Source organism: Salvelinus alpinus, chromosome 16 (genome assembly GCF_045679555.1).
Source record: "Salvelinus alpinus chromosome 16, SLU_Salpinus.1, whole genome shotgun sequence".
Lineage (NCBI taxonomy): Eukaryota > Metazoa > Chordata > Actinopteri > Salmoniformes > Salmonidae > Salvelinus > Salvelinus alpinus.
The window spans coordinates 29,516,148-29,530,052 of NC_092101.1; the positions used below are offsets into that span (position 1 = coordinate 29,516,148).

The 13,905-nt window shown below is 41.7% G+C and overlaps 2 protein-coding genes across 2 annotated transcripts; both read left to right on the forward strand.

Annotated features, from left to right (window-relative positions):
- Positions 1–620: 620 nt before the first annotated feature.
- Positions 621–2,225, forward strand: LOC139541311 (GS homeobox 2-like). Its single transcript, XM_071345822.1, has 2 exons — positions 621–1,052; positions 1,367–2,225. The coding sequence occupies exons 1-2, from the start codon at positions 680–682 to the stop codon at positions 1,702–1,704; spliced, it is 711 nt and encodes a 236-aa protein (XP_071201923.1). The 5' UTR covers positions 621–679; the 3' UTR covers positions 1,705–2,225.
- A 3,813-nt stretch (positions 2,226–6,038) lies between these two features.
- On the forward strand, positions 6,039–7,284 carry LOC139541783 (pancreas/duodenum homeobox protein 1-like). The gene is made up of 2 exons (XM_071346726.1): positions 6,039–6,443; positions 6,671–7,284. The coding sequence occupies exons 1-2, from the start codon at positions 6,077–6,079 to the stop codon at positions 6,931–6,933; spliced, it is 630 nt and encodes a 209-aa protein (XP_071202827.1). The 5' UTR covers positions 6,039–6,076; the 3' UTR covers positions 6,934–7,284.
- Positions 7,285–13,905: the final 6,621 nt, after the last annotated feature.

A 13,905-nucleotide genomic window follows, 5' to 3' on the forward strand; every position in this document is an offset into this window, starting at 1 on the left:
CACGCTTAACAGTTTTCCATGTGTATCAACAATGGTACACCACCCAAAGGACATCCAGCCAACTTGACACAACTTTGGGAAGCATTGGAGTCAACATGAGCCAGCATCCCTATCGAACCCTTCGATACATTGGAGACTCCATCGCCCAACGAATTTAGGCTGTTTGTTCTGTTGCTATTCCTTAATCAATGCAACTGTTTAAATTAATTTAAAATCGGATTGTTGTTTAGATAAAATATGGATTTTATATTTTAAATATAATTTTCTTCATCAAATTACATTACCGCACAGAAACAATATATTGCATGAGATGTGGGCACTATTGTCTCAGGCAGCTGATGATGCTATAGATAAACTTTGTTTATCTACTCATATTATGTTTTTTGAGTGACTTGTTTATTAACATGACTTTTCACTATATTGGGGGTAAAATGAGCGAATGTGGAGATTTTGATTGGAAGTTCTCTGACAAATCACGTGGTTTGAGCAACTTGCAGTATACTGAAGCCCTTGGAGCCGGCTGCGCACGTGGGTGACGCTAGGGCCAGCCCTCTCCGGGGTCCCTTTTGTTTAACCATCAAACATAAGGACCTTCCGAGATCCTGAGGGCTTCAGATGAGAAACGGTCAACATCTTGTGCAAGAACCAATACTGACTGACCGCTTATCGTTCTGCAGCCATGTCTAGATCCTTTTATGTCGACTCTTTGATTATCAAGGACACCGTGCGACCCGCGCCTCTAAATGAGCATCTCGGACAAGACTTCTTCATCCCCATCAGCATGCATTCGCCCACCATGATGACGGTCAACGCGCCGGTGTGCCCATCCAGGAAGACCGGCACATTCTGCGTCTGCCCGGTTTGCGTCACGTCCCATCTCCACTCATCCCGCGGCGGCATTTCGATGCTGAAGAGTCAGTTCCCGGGAGCGGAGCCCCAATATTGTCAGAGGATATCACACCACCAACAGTCTCCGGCGCTGGGACACGCACCTGTCTGCACGCCTACGTACAGCGTCACTGACCCCAGGAGGTACCACTGTCTCTCCATAGGTAAGAATATGTTGTGCTCTCTGACCACCTGTATCTGCAATTCAACGCAATGTAACAACCTGTCAATTCAACCTTTGAAATTAGAGCAACATATCTTAATTGCACCACATATATTATGCGTAATTGAATAGACTAGTACGAAATAACAAATACGAAATAACGAACATTATAATGTTGTTTTGTATTAGTCTATCCAATTACGCGCAATTACACACAGTACAACCAATGCCATTTCTTGCATAAAGTATGTAGTGCACTGTTAGAAATGTGAATAGAACAATGATGTGGCTAAATCGTTGTGCTGTCTCCATCAGGCGCCTCTGAGAGCAATCACATCCAGAATGGCAAAAGGATGCGCACGGCTTTCACCAGCACGCAACTATTGGAACTGGAGAGAGAGTTCTCCTCCAACATGTATCTTTCCCGGCTCAGAAGAATCGAAATTGCGACGTATCTGAACCTCTCGGAGAAGCAGGTGAAAATCTGGTTCCAGAACCGGAGGGTGAAACACAAGAAGGAGGGCAAGGGCACACAGAGGAGCGCGCACAGCGGTTGCAAGTGCGCAAGTGGTCATACGGACTACCCGAGGTCTGAGGACGAGGAATCTTTATCCCCTGCATCAGCGTCAGAGAAAGAGATCTCCCCAATCTGAGGCCATCTCACACTATACATACTTCCATTACACTACTGGCATAGTCTACCCTTGTTCAACACGGATTCAGCAATACCAGACGACCTCATGGCCATGATATGCTACTTCCAGTCTGAGAAGAACTATTGGGAATATCTTTGGTTCCCTCTGGTTAAATCGTGCAGGCCTATTTGTCCTTCGTTTTATGTTAACTGTCCAATATGAACAAATTGTGAATACATGTTTTATTTGTTAAAACATTTAGAAACATAAATGTAATGTTAAATCATTCAGGGTTCAACCAACGTCAAAGTTGTACATCCTCAGTAGTTGTCATACAATGCTTGGTATCTTTCCTCTTCCATGTGATTAGATAAATATCATATTTATCCGATGTGGCAATGACGCTGTTGATCTACTCTGTTTCACATCTGATTTATCCACCTGAATTTGTATGTGCTTAGTAGACTATTATGTAAATAATATGTATATTTGTATTTATTTTAATAAAACTTTGGTGAGTTGTATCTCAGACAAAAATGGATATGCTATGTTTTCTGACCGGTTGGCAGGTGTATCTTTGATTCGGCCCTTAAAGGCTATTGTTTGAGCTTTTGTGTTTGAATGATATAATTGTCAAGAAATCAACGTTGAGTCTGTATTTTGAGTAAATAGTCAATTTAATATAATAATTACACGAATTTTCTCATGAGACCATTTCAAGGGACACATTAATGTCATCATATGCAGGTGATCAGAGACACTAATATAAACAGTATTAGATTTACATCCAGGTTTACCGTCATTTACAGCCAAATGCATATACTGTACTCTTTTTAAGATGATCAAGAATAGATTAATAGTTTAATAAATCTTGACATTTTCTGTCTGTTCCTAGAGCTGGCTTTGGCAGTGCCCTGCTCGGGTTAACCATGTTACATGTTATATTGAGTCCCTCTCTGATTAGGTAACAGGTTGATAAAAGATGTCAACAAGGAGTGCATTACCTGTGAACTATACTGGCACTTAATTAAAGAGTTAAGTTGATGTTGTCTATACTTAACAACTCTCTGACCCCCTCTCTCTCACACACACAAACACACTCCCATCCAACCAAACATAAGCAGAAAAGAAAAATAGTCCGAATATAAAAGCTGTGTTGATGGTTCCTATGGTATCCCTAATGGCTAAAAGCATAACTTTAGGGGGTCAGTTTTAGATTTTTACATTAGATCTGAGTTTCAGTTGAATTATTGCCAATTTATTCTCTGGTGCATTTAAAAAAACAGTATTTACATGTTAGTATATTCGTATAGCCTGACAATAGCCAAAATGGGTAATTATAAAAAGGTATAACACATAATAGCATTAGAGAAAAACGAACATGTAGCCTAACCTATACTGACCATATTTAAACTCACACTCTAATAAAACACTCTAATAAAAAAAAATGGTATTCTGAAATGAAATAGAACCTAATAAAAAATAAAAAAATACATTTGTTTTAAGTAGCCTACATTAGTTCTTATAAGGATGATGCTATTATTATTATTAGTAGTAGTATTGTTATTATTATTAACATCATCATTATTATGAAGTTATTATTGATACCTGGACTTTATTTAGAGGCTATATGAAGTACTAGGCCCATAATGTATCCTGCCCACAAAGCCCTACCCGATTAAGCCCAGGGCTAAACCGGGGTAATAGCCTCGATCATCCATGTTATGTTCGCTTTTGAAGAGATTTTTCTTGTCCAAAATGAGTTTAATTGCAGTTTCAGTCCCACGTTGGCTGATTATGCTGCAATTCCTTCGAAACCACAGAACAAGGATATATAGAACTGGGCAAAGGCTTTGACAGGTTAGATTGTCCTGTCTTGGGACTCGCATTTAGCAGTGGACCCCCGACGGCTGCAGACTCTGCGGCCTTTGAAGAGACAGCTACAGGGTTCCTCTGAGAGCGAGAGAACGATTTAGTCACTGTTTCATTAAGCACTAGTTGAACCTTTCAACTTATGGTAAATTGAGGGGGCATGCTGAAATAGAAGGACTGCGTAAGAAGGGCGATAGGAAATTAGCTAACGGTTAATTTAACTCGTTTCAGTCGGAGTTTGGGATACATTCCTAATTGAGAGGGGAAGCAGGTGAAGTTTTGGTCCCACGCAGGTCCATTCAGACTGGGAATAAATGGTCTCTTTTCACATCCCGCTGGTGATCATATATTATTGAGCGAAAGCCACCTAATGAATATATATTGAAGTTCCTATTAATCGAATTAGATTTTACCCCTCGCAGGTGTGAAAGTGAAAGACCACCGGCCCATTAAAACCGATTGACAATGGAGCTAACTGCAGATTTGGGAAAGTCTCCCCCTTTTCAGACCGATGGGCCCTGACCTCGAACTGTCAGTCCGCTATAATAGCCTGAAGCTCATGTGTATTATACCTTCACGCCATGGCAAGACTAGCTGGGGAGACAAAGTAAACTCTCAAAAACACTATCATAGTAGGCGTGTAGGACAGTCGGGTTTTTGGCTATAATCAAAAGAAAAGCAATAGCATGAAGCAGTTGCCCCAATTCGTGTGGCATGACTTTCATACTTTTCATTTGCATGGTCGATTTACAAAATGTCTTAATAGAAAAGTCATGCAATTATAGGTCTAAAGCCTAAACCGTCACTCAGCCCAAAATATTGTGGAATGTAAAATTGAGACATTGTTACTTTGGATGAGGTATGAGGCCTGTTCAAATACAATAGCCACCAAAACCAGCACTCCAAAGACGACATAATTACTATTGAAAATGTGGCAATTACGCATTACAAAAGACAATTAATACGACTGCTTTTCACCAGTGTGCAGCTGCTGTCTCGTGTGGAGATATAAGAGCAAACTCAAGTGTCAATGAGAAAAGGAGAGAAAAAGTTTTGTCTTTGCATGCGGAGAACTCTGCTTTGGTCATGAATCTGCAAGTACAATTTTGGCCCTCGATAAATGTGACAACCCTCTCTTCTGAGTCCAAGTGCTTCGAGTGGCGATGAATCATCCCGCCCTGGTAAAGGCAGGGGTCCAGGAGTGTCCAGTGAGTTGCTTGTTTCAAATGATGATGAAACTGTGAATTCTGGACACGTGCCCCATCAATGCCGTCTTTGGTGACTTAATCTAGTGGGAGCCCGGTCACCACACAATATGTGCCATGAGCTTTTGTCATGCTCTTCAGAATAGGCCTTTTCTAAAATGTCAACCACTTTAAAATCCATTATTTTGTTGGGTTAGAGCGTGCCTCTTAAATCATCAACTGCATTTAGTCGCTGAATTAATGAATATGGCTCTCCGAAACAGAGGACAACGAACTGAATATGACGATATATATCCTTGAAATATACATACATTTCACAAAGCCCAAATTGGAGACCCATGCAAAATAATAATTATATCTTAAACACATTTTTTTAATGGAGAGTAATATAGGCTTAGCCCAAGTGACTTATGAATAACTATACCACCTCATTATAGAGATGTTATAGATCAATTATTCGATTCAGTTGTATCACTATCATAATGGCACGTGTGTGTGTGTGTGTGTGTGTGTGTGTGTGTGTGTGTGTGTGTGTGTGTGTGTGTGTGTGTGTGTGTGTGTGTGTGTGTGTGTGTGTGTGTGTGTTTGAGTGTCTGTGTGTGTGTGTTTGAGTGTCTGTGTGTGTGTGTGTGTTTGTGTGTGTAACAGCATTACTAATCACTGCGCTACTTACATATGTTTCAAGTAGTTCCATAAAAGCAGCCAGTGTTATTTTATCAGCTAAGCCAGAATGACAGCTTTACATATTTACAAAGGAAATAAATTATACACCCATTTGATTACGAAAGGTGGCCGAAGTACATGCCATGCCACAAGTCATATTGAACTCAAGCATTTGAATATGCTTCTGTGTAATTCCACCCGACACAATAGAAACGTTGTGTGCCTCCAAGAATATGTCCTTGTCGAAATAATATTTATGTAAATATAAATATTATTTCATTCAGTAAATATGGAACATGGTGGGTTTATGTAACCATAAGCGATTGTATGGTTCCAAAGTTTGCACCCGTTACCTAAGAAATAGGTTAAAAGATCGAAAGGTTTCAGGTTATAGATGAGGATAAAGTAAGTTTCATGTTCTCTTTTGTTTGTGATTCATTCCCCTCTGGAAATAACAGGTTCAACTTTGCACCAGTGCAAACTTTGGTCAATCTGGCCCATAGCCAGTTATGAGTTGTGTCAGTCACGTGACTAGGGATAGGTATTCACTCATAGGTGCACTCCAAGTTGTGGCCTCACTTGAAGGATATATTGCAGGGACGTACATGGACATCCTGTAAAAAATTATCGCTGGGAAAATCTGCTCAATAATGGATACCTCGGATATTTACTATGACGGTGGGCGCTTCCAACTGCAGTCACCGGAAGAATATGACTACAACCCGCCCTCCTGCCGCTACAGCGGTGACACGGAGCAGGTACGGATCCCCATGCCCCCTTGTGCCTCTGTCGAGCACCGGAGCAAGGGAACTTTACTGCCCTACGATCTACCTCCCTGTCAGTACTCGAGGCCTGTTCAGACACAGACCCAGGAACAGGAATACCTGACAGGTCAGGGTCGTGTACCGAACGACTACCATCCAGGAGACAGCCCAGTGGTGGAGGGAGAGTCCCCGGCACAAGTGCCATTCCCCTGGATGAGGAGCTCCAGAGTTCACTCATACCAATCACTCCCAGGTGAGCAGGATACTTTATAGGTGCAACTTTATAACATACATAGTTGTGACGCGATTTTGTCTGACAGGTAAAATGAGGAGATGGGAGAAAAGGTTTCACAAGGCCTCAAAACTTGGCCTAACCTGAAATAAACAAGGTTATAGCATTAGCGTGAAAATGCAAACAAAGTCTAGATAGATTAACTGAACAACTAACGACACACCTTTTATATGTATGTATCTTTTAAGGTGGTTATTCCCAGAACGGGGACGAATACAAGCGGAGCCGAACCGCGTATAGCCGGGCTCAGTTATTGGAGCTGGAGAAGGAGTTCCTCTTTAACAAGTATATATCCAGGCCCCGCAGATATGAACTAGCCACCACACTTAAACTGACAGAGAGACACATCAAAATCTGGTTCCAGAACCGGCGGATGAAGTGGAAAAAAGAAGAAACGAAAAAACGAAGACCCTCTGACCACCATGAACCGGAGTCTTCCAATAAGGATTGATAAAACGTTAGGATAGCATCATATGACCCTGGGTTTGAAATCCAGATAATTTGTTGCACGTGTCTATAAAATGATAGGCCTATATGTGCTTAAACTTTATAGCCTACGTTAGGCCTATGCTGTGGCTGGAGGGACAGTTTACAATTTGAATTTGCGAGCTATTCAATTCTTTGTCTTGTGCGTATATAGAATGTTGATAAATTTGCCACTAATTCAATTATTTGTCATGTGCATATCTAACATTTTGTTAAAAATGGCTCAATTTTAAATGACTGAAAATATCTGGAATTTTAATTAAAATGGATAAGAGCATCCATTTACTTCAGAATGTATTGTCTAATTTATTTTAGATACACAATAGTTGCCATTGGAAATTTCCAGGCCACTGGAAATGATTGACCTGTTCTCTGCGTTTTATGATAACAGAGCATACATTAATTAATTAGAGGCCTACATGCAGACTATGTATCAATGAATGACAGTGTCGAATAACTGAAAAGATACCAATAAGCTAGAAGTAGCCAATAATATGATTAAGAAATGTCTTACCTTTAGCCTACTTAATATGCAGATTAATTAACAATGCTTATAATTTTCCTCCTTGTTCCACATATAGCCTGTGTGATAGGCTATAACTAACACACGAGGCATTTTGCCAGCAGAATGGTTGGTCTCATAAGTCTAAAAGGCACCTGCAAAGGGTTTATCTTATGGGCGTCACGACCCGTAATTTGTGGACAAATGATTTATGAGTGGTTAAGATATGATTTCGCTTTACAATTGCAGGCCAACGTTTACAAAACTTAAAGATAACAAAATACCTTTTGAAAATGAGGAACAATGCATATGGCAACATGTTCTCTTTCAGGGCACTGTTGGTTACCTAACTCAGAGAAAGTCAAAATAAGAAAAAGGGATGATGGCAAATACAAATAGAATGACTTTTGCCCCCCAGGTTTGAGCAAACAATTAAGTCACTGTGTCATTTCCGCTGGTCGTGCAAATGCAGGTCGCCCGCCCAGCAACACTCATCAACAGACATCAACACACCTGAGCGAGGTGAAGTTAGACCTATAGGCGTCGGATAAATAGCCTACAGGGTACTTTTTGCAAAGTCTGTGCTGTTTGTGAAACATCAATGTTGGCTGATATGAACAAGTTATTTGTTGATGTATTGAGGTGCATTAAAGTATATTTTTTAGAATAGACTGGGGGTTGTAACTATAAGCCCAAGTTTCCTTGTAAATTAATATCAGTTATTCAGATCTCTACAGGTTGTGTTCTCTGTCATCTGGACGAACCTTTTAAGCCAAAGAAAGATGTATACACGATATATTTTCATGTTGTTAGAATACTAAGATAAGGACATTTGTGTTTGCATGAGCTGCAGCTTATGCACACTGCGAAACAAATATATACTTAATTTCAACGTCTAGTTTTGATTTACATTTGGTTGAGTTGCCAACTAACGTCAATTCAACATGAAATCAATGAAAAAATGTCCCCACGTCATTAGAGGTATTTTAAAAGTTAAAAAATTCAAAATTCCCTTATGTTGATGATGTTTTGCAAATCCAATTAGTTTTCCATGTTGAATCAACGTTGTAACATTGATTTCTGTTGTTGAAATGACGTGGCAACAACAAATTTGATTCAATCAGTTTTTGCCAAGTTGGGAGACCACGTTTCAGCACGCTGGACAGGCTAGAGGGGACAGATAGCCCTATACCATGCATTGACCACTGGGTATGCTCTAGTCTAGAGCAGGGATAGGCAAATGGCAGCCTGCAGCTGCATGCGGACCCTGGCCCTCCCTTTGAAGGCCCTCAGATATCCTTTGTAAAACTGTAAACATTTCTCTCCACCCTATGGCAAAAAATACAATTATAGAGTTGCAGGAAATTTGCTTTAAAACTGCAAATTTTCCTCTCAGTCCCATGGAAAAAATTGTAGAATTGTATGAAATTTGTTATAAAATTGCAAATGCACATGTGGGTAGACAGATTCGCAAGCAACTGCGGCACCTCATGATGAGTTCAGATTTTTTGTGGCCCCCACCTCGATCAGAGCTGCCCATCCCTGTAAAACCTTACGTAAAAGCCAAAAGTATGTGGACACCTACTCATCGAACATCTCATTACAAAATCATGGGCATTAATATGGAGTTGGTCATTTGCTGCTATAACATCCTTCACTCTTCTGGGAAGGCTTTCCACTAGATGTTGGAACACTGCTACGGGGACTTACAGCCACAGGAGCATTAGTGAGGTCAGGCACTGATGTTGGGCGATTAGGCCTGGCTCGCAGTCGGCATTCCAATTCATCCCAAATGTGTTCGAGGGGTTGAGGTCAGGGCATTGTGCATGGCAGTCAAGTTCTTCCACACAGATCTCAACAAATCATTTCTGTATGGACCTCGCTTTGTGCACTGGGGCATTGTCATGCTGAAACAATAAAGAGCCTTCCCCAAACTGGTGCCACAAAGTTGGAAGCACAGTATTGTCTAGAATTTCATTGTATGCTGTAGCGTTAATAATGTGTGGCCTACCACTTGTTGCTCCTAGATGTTTCCACTTCACAATAACAGCACTTACAGTTGACAGGGGCAGCACTAGCAGGGCAGAAATTTGACGAACTGACTTGTTGGAAAGGTGGCATCCTATGATGGTTCCACATTGAAAGTCACTGAGCTCTTCAGTACAGGCCATTCTGCTGCCAATGTTTGTCTAGATTGCATGGTTGTGTGCTCGATTTTATACACCTGTCAGCAAAGGGGGTGGATGAAATAGCTGAATCCACTAATTTGAAGGGGTGTCCACATACTTTTGTGTATAAAACAATGTTTTTTTCTTCGTATAGCCTATCATGCTGACCAAACCGTGCCCCTGCGTGCTCCATCACGCGCATGTTGATTTTGAACCCCCACACCAGACACAATCAGGACACGCAGGTTGAAATATCAAAACACACTCTGAACCAATTATATTAATTTGGTGACAGGTCGAAAAGCATTTAACATTTATGGCAATTTAGCTAGCTAGAACGCTGCTATTGAATGTATGCATCAAATTGTATGCATAGAAGGCTTGACAGAAATGGTAGCAGAAGGTGAATATTGAACTTTTGTTGCACACATATCCAGATGATGCTGCTTACCATTTTGTGCAATGACGCTGTAGGTGTGATCGAGGATTTACGCTACCATTTATGTTACCATTTCTGTCAGGCATTCTCCGCATACAATTTGATACCCTCCAATTGGCAAATCTGACCATAATTCTATCCTCCTGACTCCTGCTGACAAGCAAATACTAAAGCAGGAAGTACCAGTGACCAGCTCAATACAGAAGCTACCAGACTTTTTTGCTAGCACAGACTGTTCCAGGATTCATCTGATCAGTCACTGGCTTCATCAATAAGTGCATTGATGACGTCGTCCCCACAGTGACTGTACGTACAAACCTCAAACAGAAGCCATGGATTACAGGCAACATCAGCACTGAACTTAAGGGTAGAGCTGCCGCTTTCAATGAGCGTTTATAAGAAATCCCGCTATGCTCTTCGACGAACCATCAAAGAGGCAAAGCATCAATACAGGACTAAGATTTAATCTTACTACACCGGCTATGACACTCGTCGGATGTGACAGTGCTTGCAAACTATTCCAGACTACAAAGGAATCCCCAGCCGCGAGCTGCCCATTGACAAGCCTTTCAGACGAGCGCAATTACTTCTATGCGCGCTTCGAGGCAAGCAACACTGAAGCATGAATGAGAGCACCAGCTGTTCCGGACGAATATGTGATCACTCTCTAGATAGTCGATGTGAGTAAGACCTTTAAGCAGGTAAACATTGACAAGGCCGCAGAGCCAGATGGATTACCAGGATGTGTACTCAGAGCATGCGCTGACCAACTGGCAAGTGTCTTCCCTGACATTTTTAACCTGTCCCTGACCGAGTCTGTAATACCAACATGTTTCAAGCAGACCACCATAGTCCCTGTGCCCAAGAATACCAAGGTAACCTGCCTAAATGACTACTGACCCGTAGCCCTCACGTCTGTAGCCAGGAAGGTCTTTGAATGGCTGGTCATGGCTCACATCAACACCATTATCCCAGAAACCCTAGACCCACTCAAGCTTGCATACCGCCCGCCCCAACATATCACACAATCTATATTGCACTCCACACTGCCCTTTCCCACCTGAACAAAAGGAAAACCTACGTGAGAATGCTGTTCATTAATTACAGCTCAGTGTTCAACACCATAGTGCCCTCGAAGCTCAACACTAAGCTAAGGACCCTGGGACTAAACACCTCCCTCTGCAACTGGATCTTGGACTTCCTGACGGGCCACCCCCAGGTAGTAAGGGCAGGCAACAACACATCTGCCACGCTGATCCTTAACACCGGGGCCCCTCAATGATGCGTGCTTGGTCCCCTCCTGTTCTCCCTGTTCACCCACGACTGCGTGGCCAAGCACGACTCCAACACCATCATTAAGTTTGCCGATGACACAACGGTGGTAGGCCTGATCACCGACAACGATGAGACAGCCTATAGGGAGGAGGTCAGAGACCTGGCAGTGTGGTGCCAGGACAACAACCTCTCTCTCAATGTAATCAAGACAAAGAAGACGATCATGGACTACAGTTATTTGGCTGCACCATCGAGAGCATCCTGACTGGTTGCATCACCGCTTGGTATGGCAACTGCATCCTGACTGTTTGCATCACCACTTGGTATGGCAACTGCTCGGCATCCAACCGCAAGGCACTACAGAGGGTAGTGCGTATGGCACAGTACATCACTAAATAAAAAAAGTTTATTTAGTAAACATTTTCTTAACTCTTATTTTTCTTACAAGCCCTTACAAGCCCTTACCCAACAATGCAGTTGTAAGTAAGGATTTCACTGTAAGGTCTACACCTGTAGTATTCGGCGCATGTGACAAATACAGTTTGATTTGATTTATTCAATGTATGCACATTCTGCAAGGCAAATGCATAGTTCCATTGGAAATGAATGTACTTCTGGTGTACCATTACGCAATGACTTTGTAGGTGTGATCGAGGTGTTGTCGGGCCATGGCTCCGGTGGATCTGCTCTCACTGGGCCAAAGCCAGGTCACTGGTACTTTTCAGCAATCATTTACATAACAATGGCTGTCTGTGAACTTTAACACCTTCTCACAAAGCAACTTTGTTGATTATGCAGAGTTTGTTGATTTTTCTCTTCACAAGTCCTCATTGTCAGCCTTATAGCTACGGAAACACAATTTCCCTAGTATAACACATGGGTGCACTAGTGTAACAATGTTACAGTAGAAAAGCAGGAACAGTGGCGTAACCATAGATAGTCTATTCTTATTCATTTCTATGGGCTTATTATAGGCTACTGAAACTACTTCATTTTGACTGATGCTGGGTTCAAACAATAAACCGTTCTGGGAAAAAACACTGTTTAGGCTCATATATCAAAAATCCTCCAGTTGAAACCATAAACATTTGAATGCCCCCTTGTGGATGTTTGCTTCTAAGTAGAAGTATGTAATTTCCACAGGTCATCTTTTCTTATTGGCAGTCAATAAATGTGGTCCATCCTGATCAACAGTTCGCTACACAATTCATGAATTATATTACTGGATTGTTACTGTAGACTGTAATAGGCCCAATTATGTATTAAGTAATGCTAGGAATGTGTGTGTGTGTTTGTGCACGCGTACATGTGTGCTATATGCATAGTCTATAGTCACTTTCTATGCATAGTCACTTTACCCCTACCTACATGTACAAATTACGTCGACTAACCTGTAGCCCCGCAAATTGACCCTGTATATAACCTCGTTATTGTTATGTAATTTTCTTGTGTTACTTTTTTTTTTTTTTTTTTACTATAGTTTATTTAGTAAATATTTTTTTAACTCTATTTGTTGAACTGCATTGTTGGTTAAGGGCTTGTACGTAAGCAAATCACGGTAAGGAATTTGCTTTGATTTGATTTATACTCAACAGTCACTCTTGGTTGCGCAGTTGTGCCATAGATTACATTCCACTCTGTTTAAAGATGTGGAATGCTGAATTAACTTCCAAATTTAATCATATCACATCCACAAAACGCCATTGTACCTGTTTACAAGCGCGCAATGCGATAGAAATGAGTTATCACGAGAAACTTGGAAAGTGCTTTAGATAAGCCAGTTATCACAAACAACGTCCTCAAAAGCCAGCTTGCATGACCTTTTACAGAGTTGGAAAATGTCTGAAAGAAATTGGCTACACACTAACCCTAATAGGTATACAACTGATTTTGCACCAATGCATTGGAACAGTTTTTTATAGCCCACTGTATGTCGAGGCTTACTACAAATCACAATTCCCCCAAAATCTATTAACTTAAAGTAAATAAGCGTACTATTTTAATGGACTGGCGTTATGAATGTATTGTTGTAGAGGGTAAAATAAGAGGAGAGCCTTCAGTAAGGAACTCTACCAGTTTGAGGCACAAACATTCGATTTTTTTTGTTTGGAGAACAAGGTATACTGTTCTTTTGCGCGCTTCGGCTGAGGTAACATGTGGAAGTAATCGCGCTGAGCGGCTGGAGAGATGTGTTTCTCTGCAAGGGGAGCGCTGCGGGACGGGCCGTGCTCCGCTGGAAGTGCTGCTGAGAGAGGGGTTGGGGGTGGTCAGCCCCGGGGCTCCACTCCATGAAAACCGGCCTGGTCGGCTGACTTGGCTCCACATCCCTGAGTGCAGTGAGATAGGTAATTCATAATGACCCTTTATCCCAGCTATTAGGCCAGCCTCAGGGCCGGGGGCAAGGGGGCTGGGGTCACAAAACACCTTAACAGAGTCCGCAAACAACAGAGTGCCAAACGGGCAACAAACAAAAAACATAACGAACATTTCTCAGTTTTTCTTCATAAGAAATTGCCCCAAAAATAAGATTTACTGGAAATTCCTCCCTCTTGG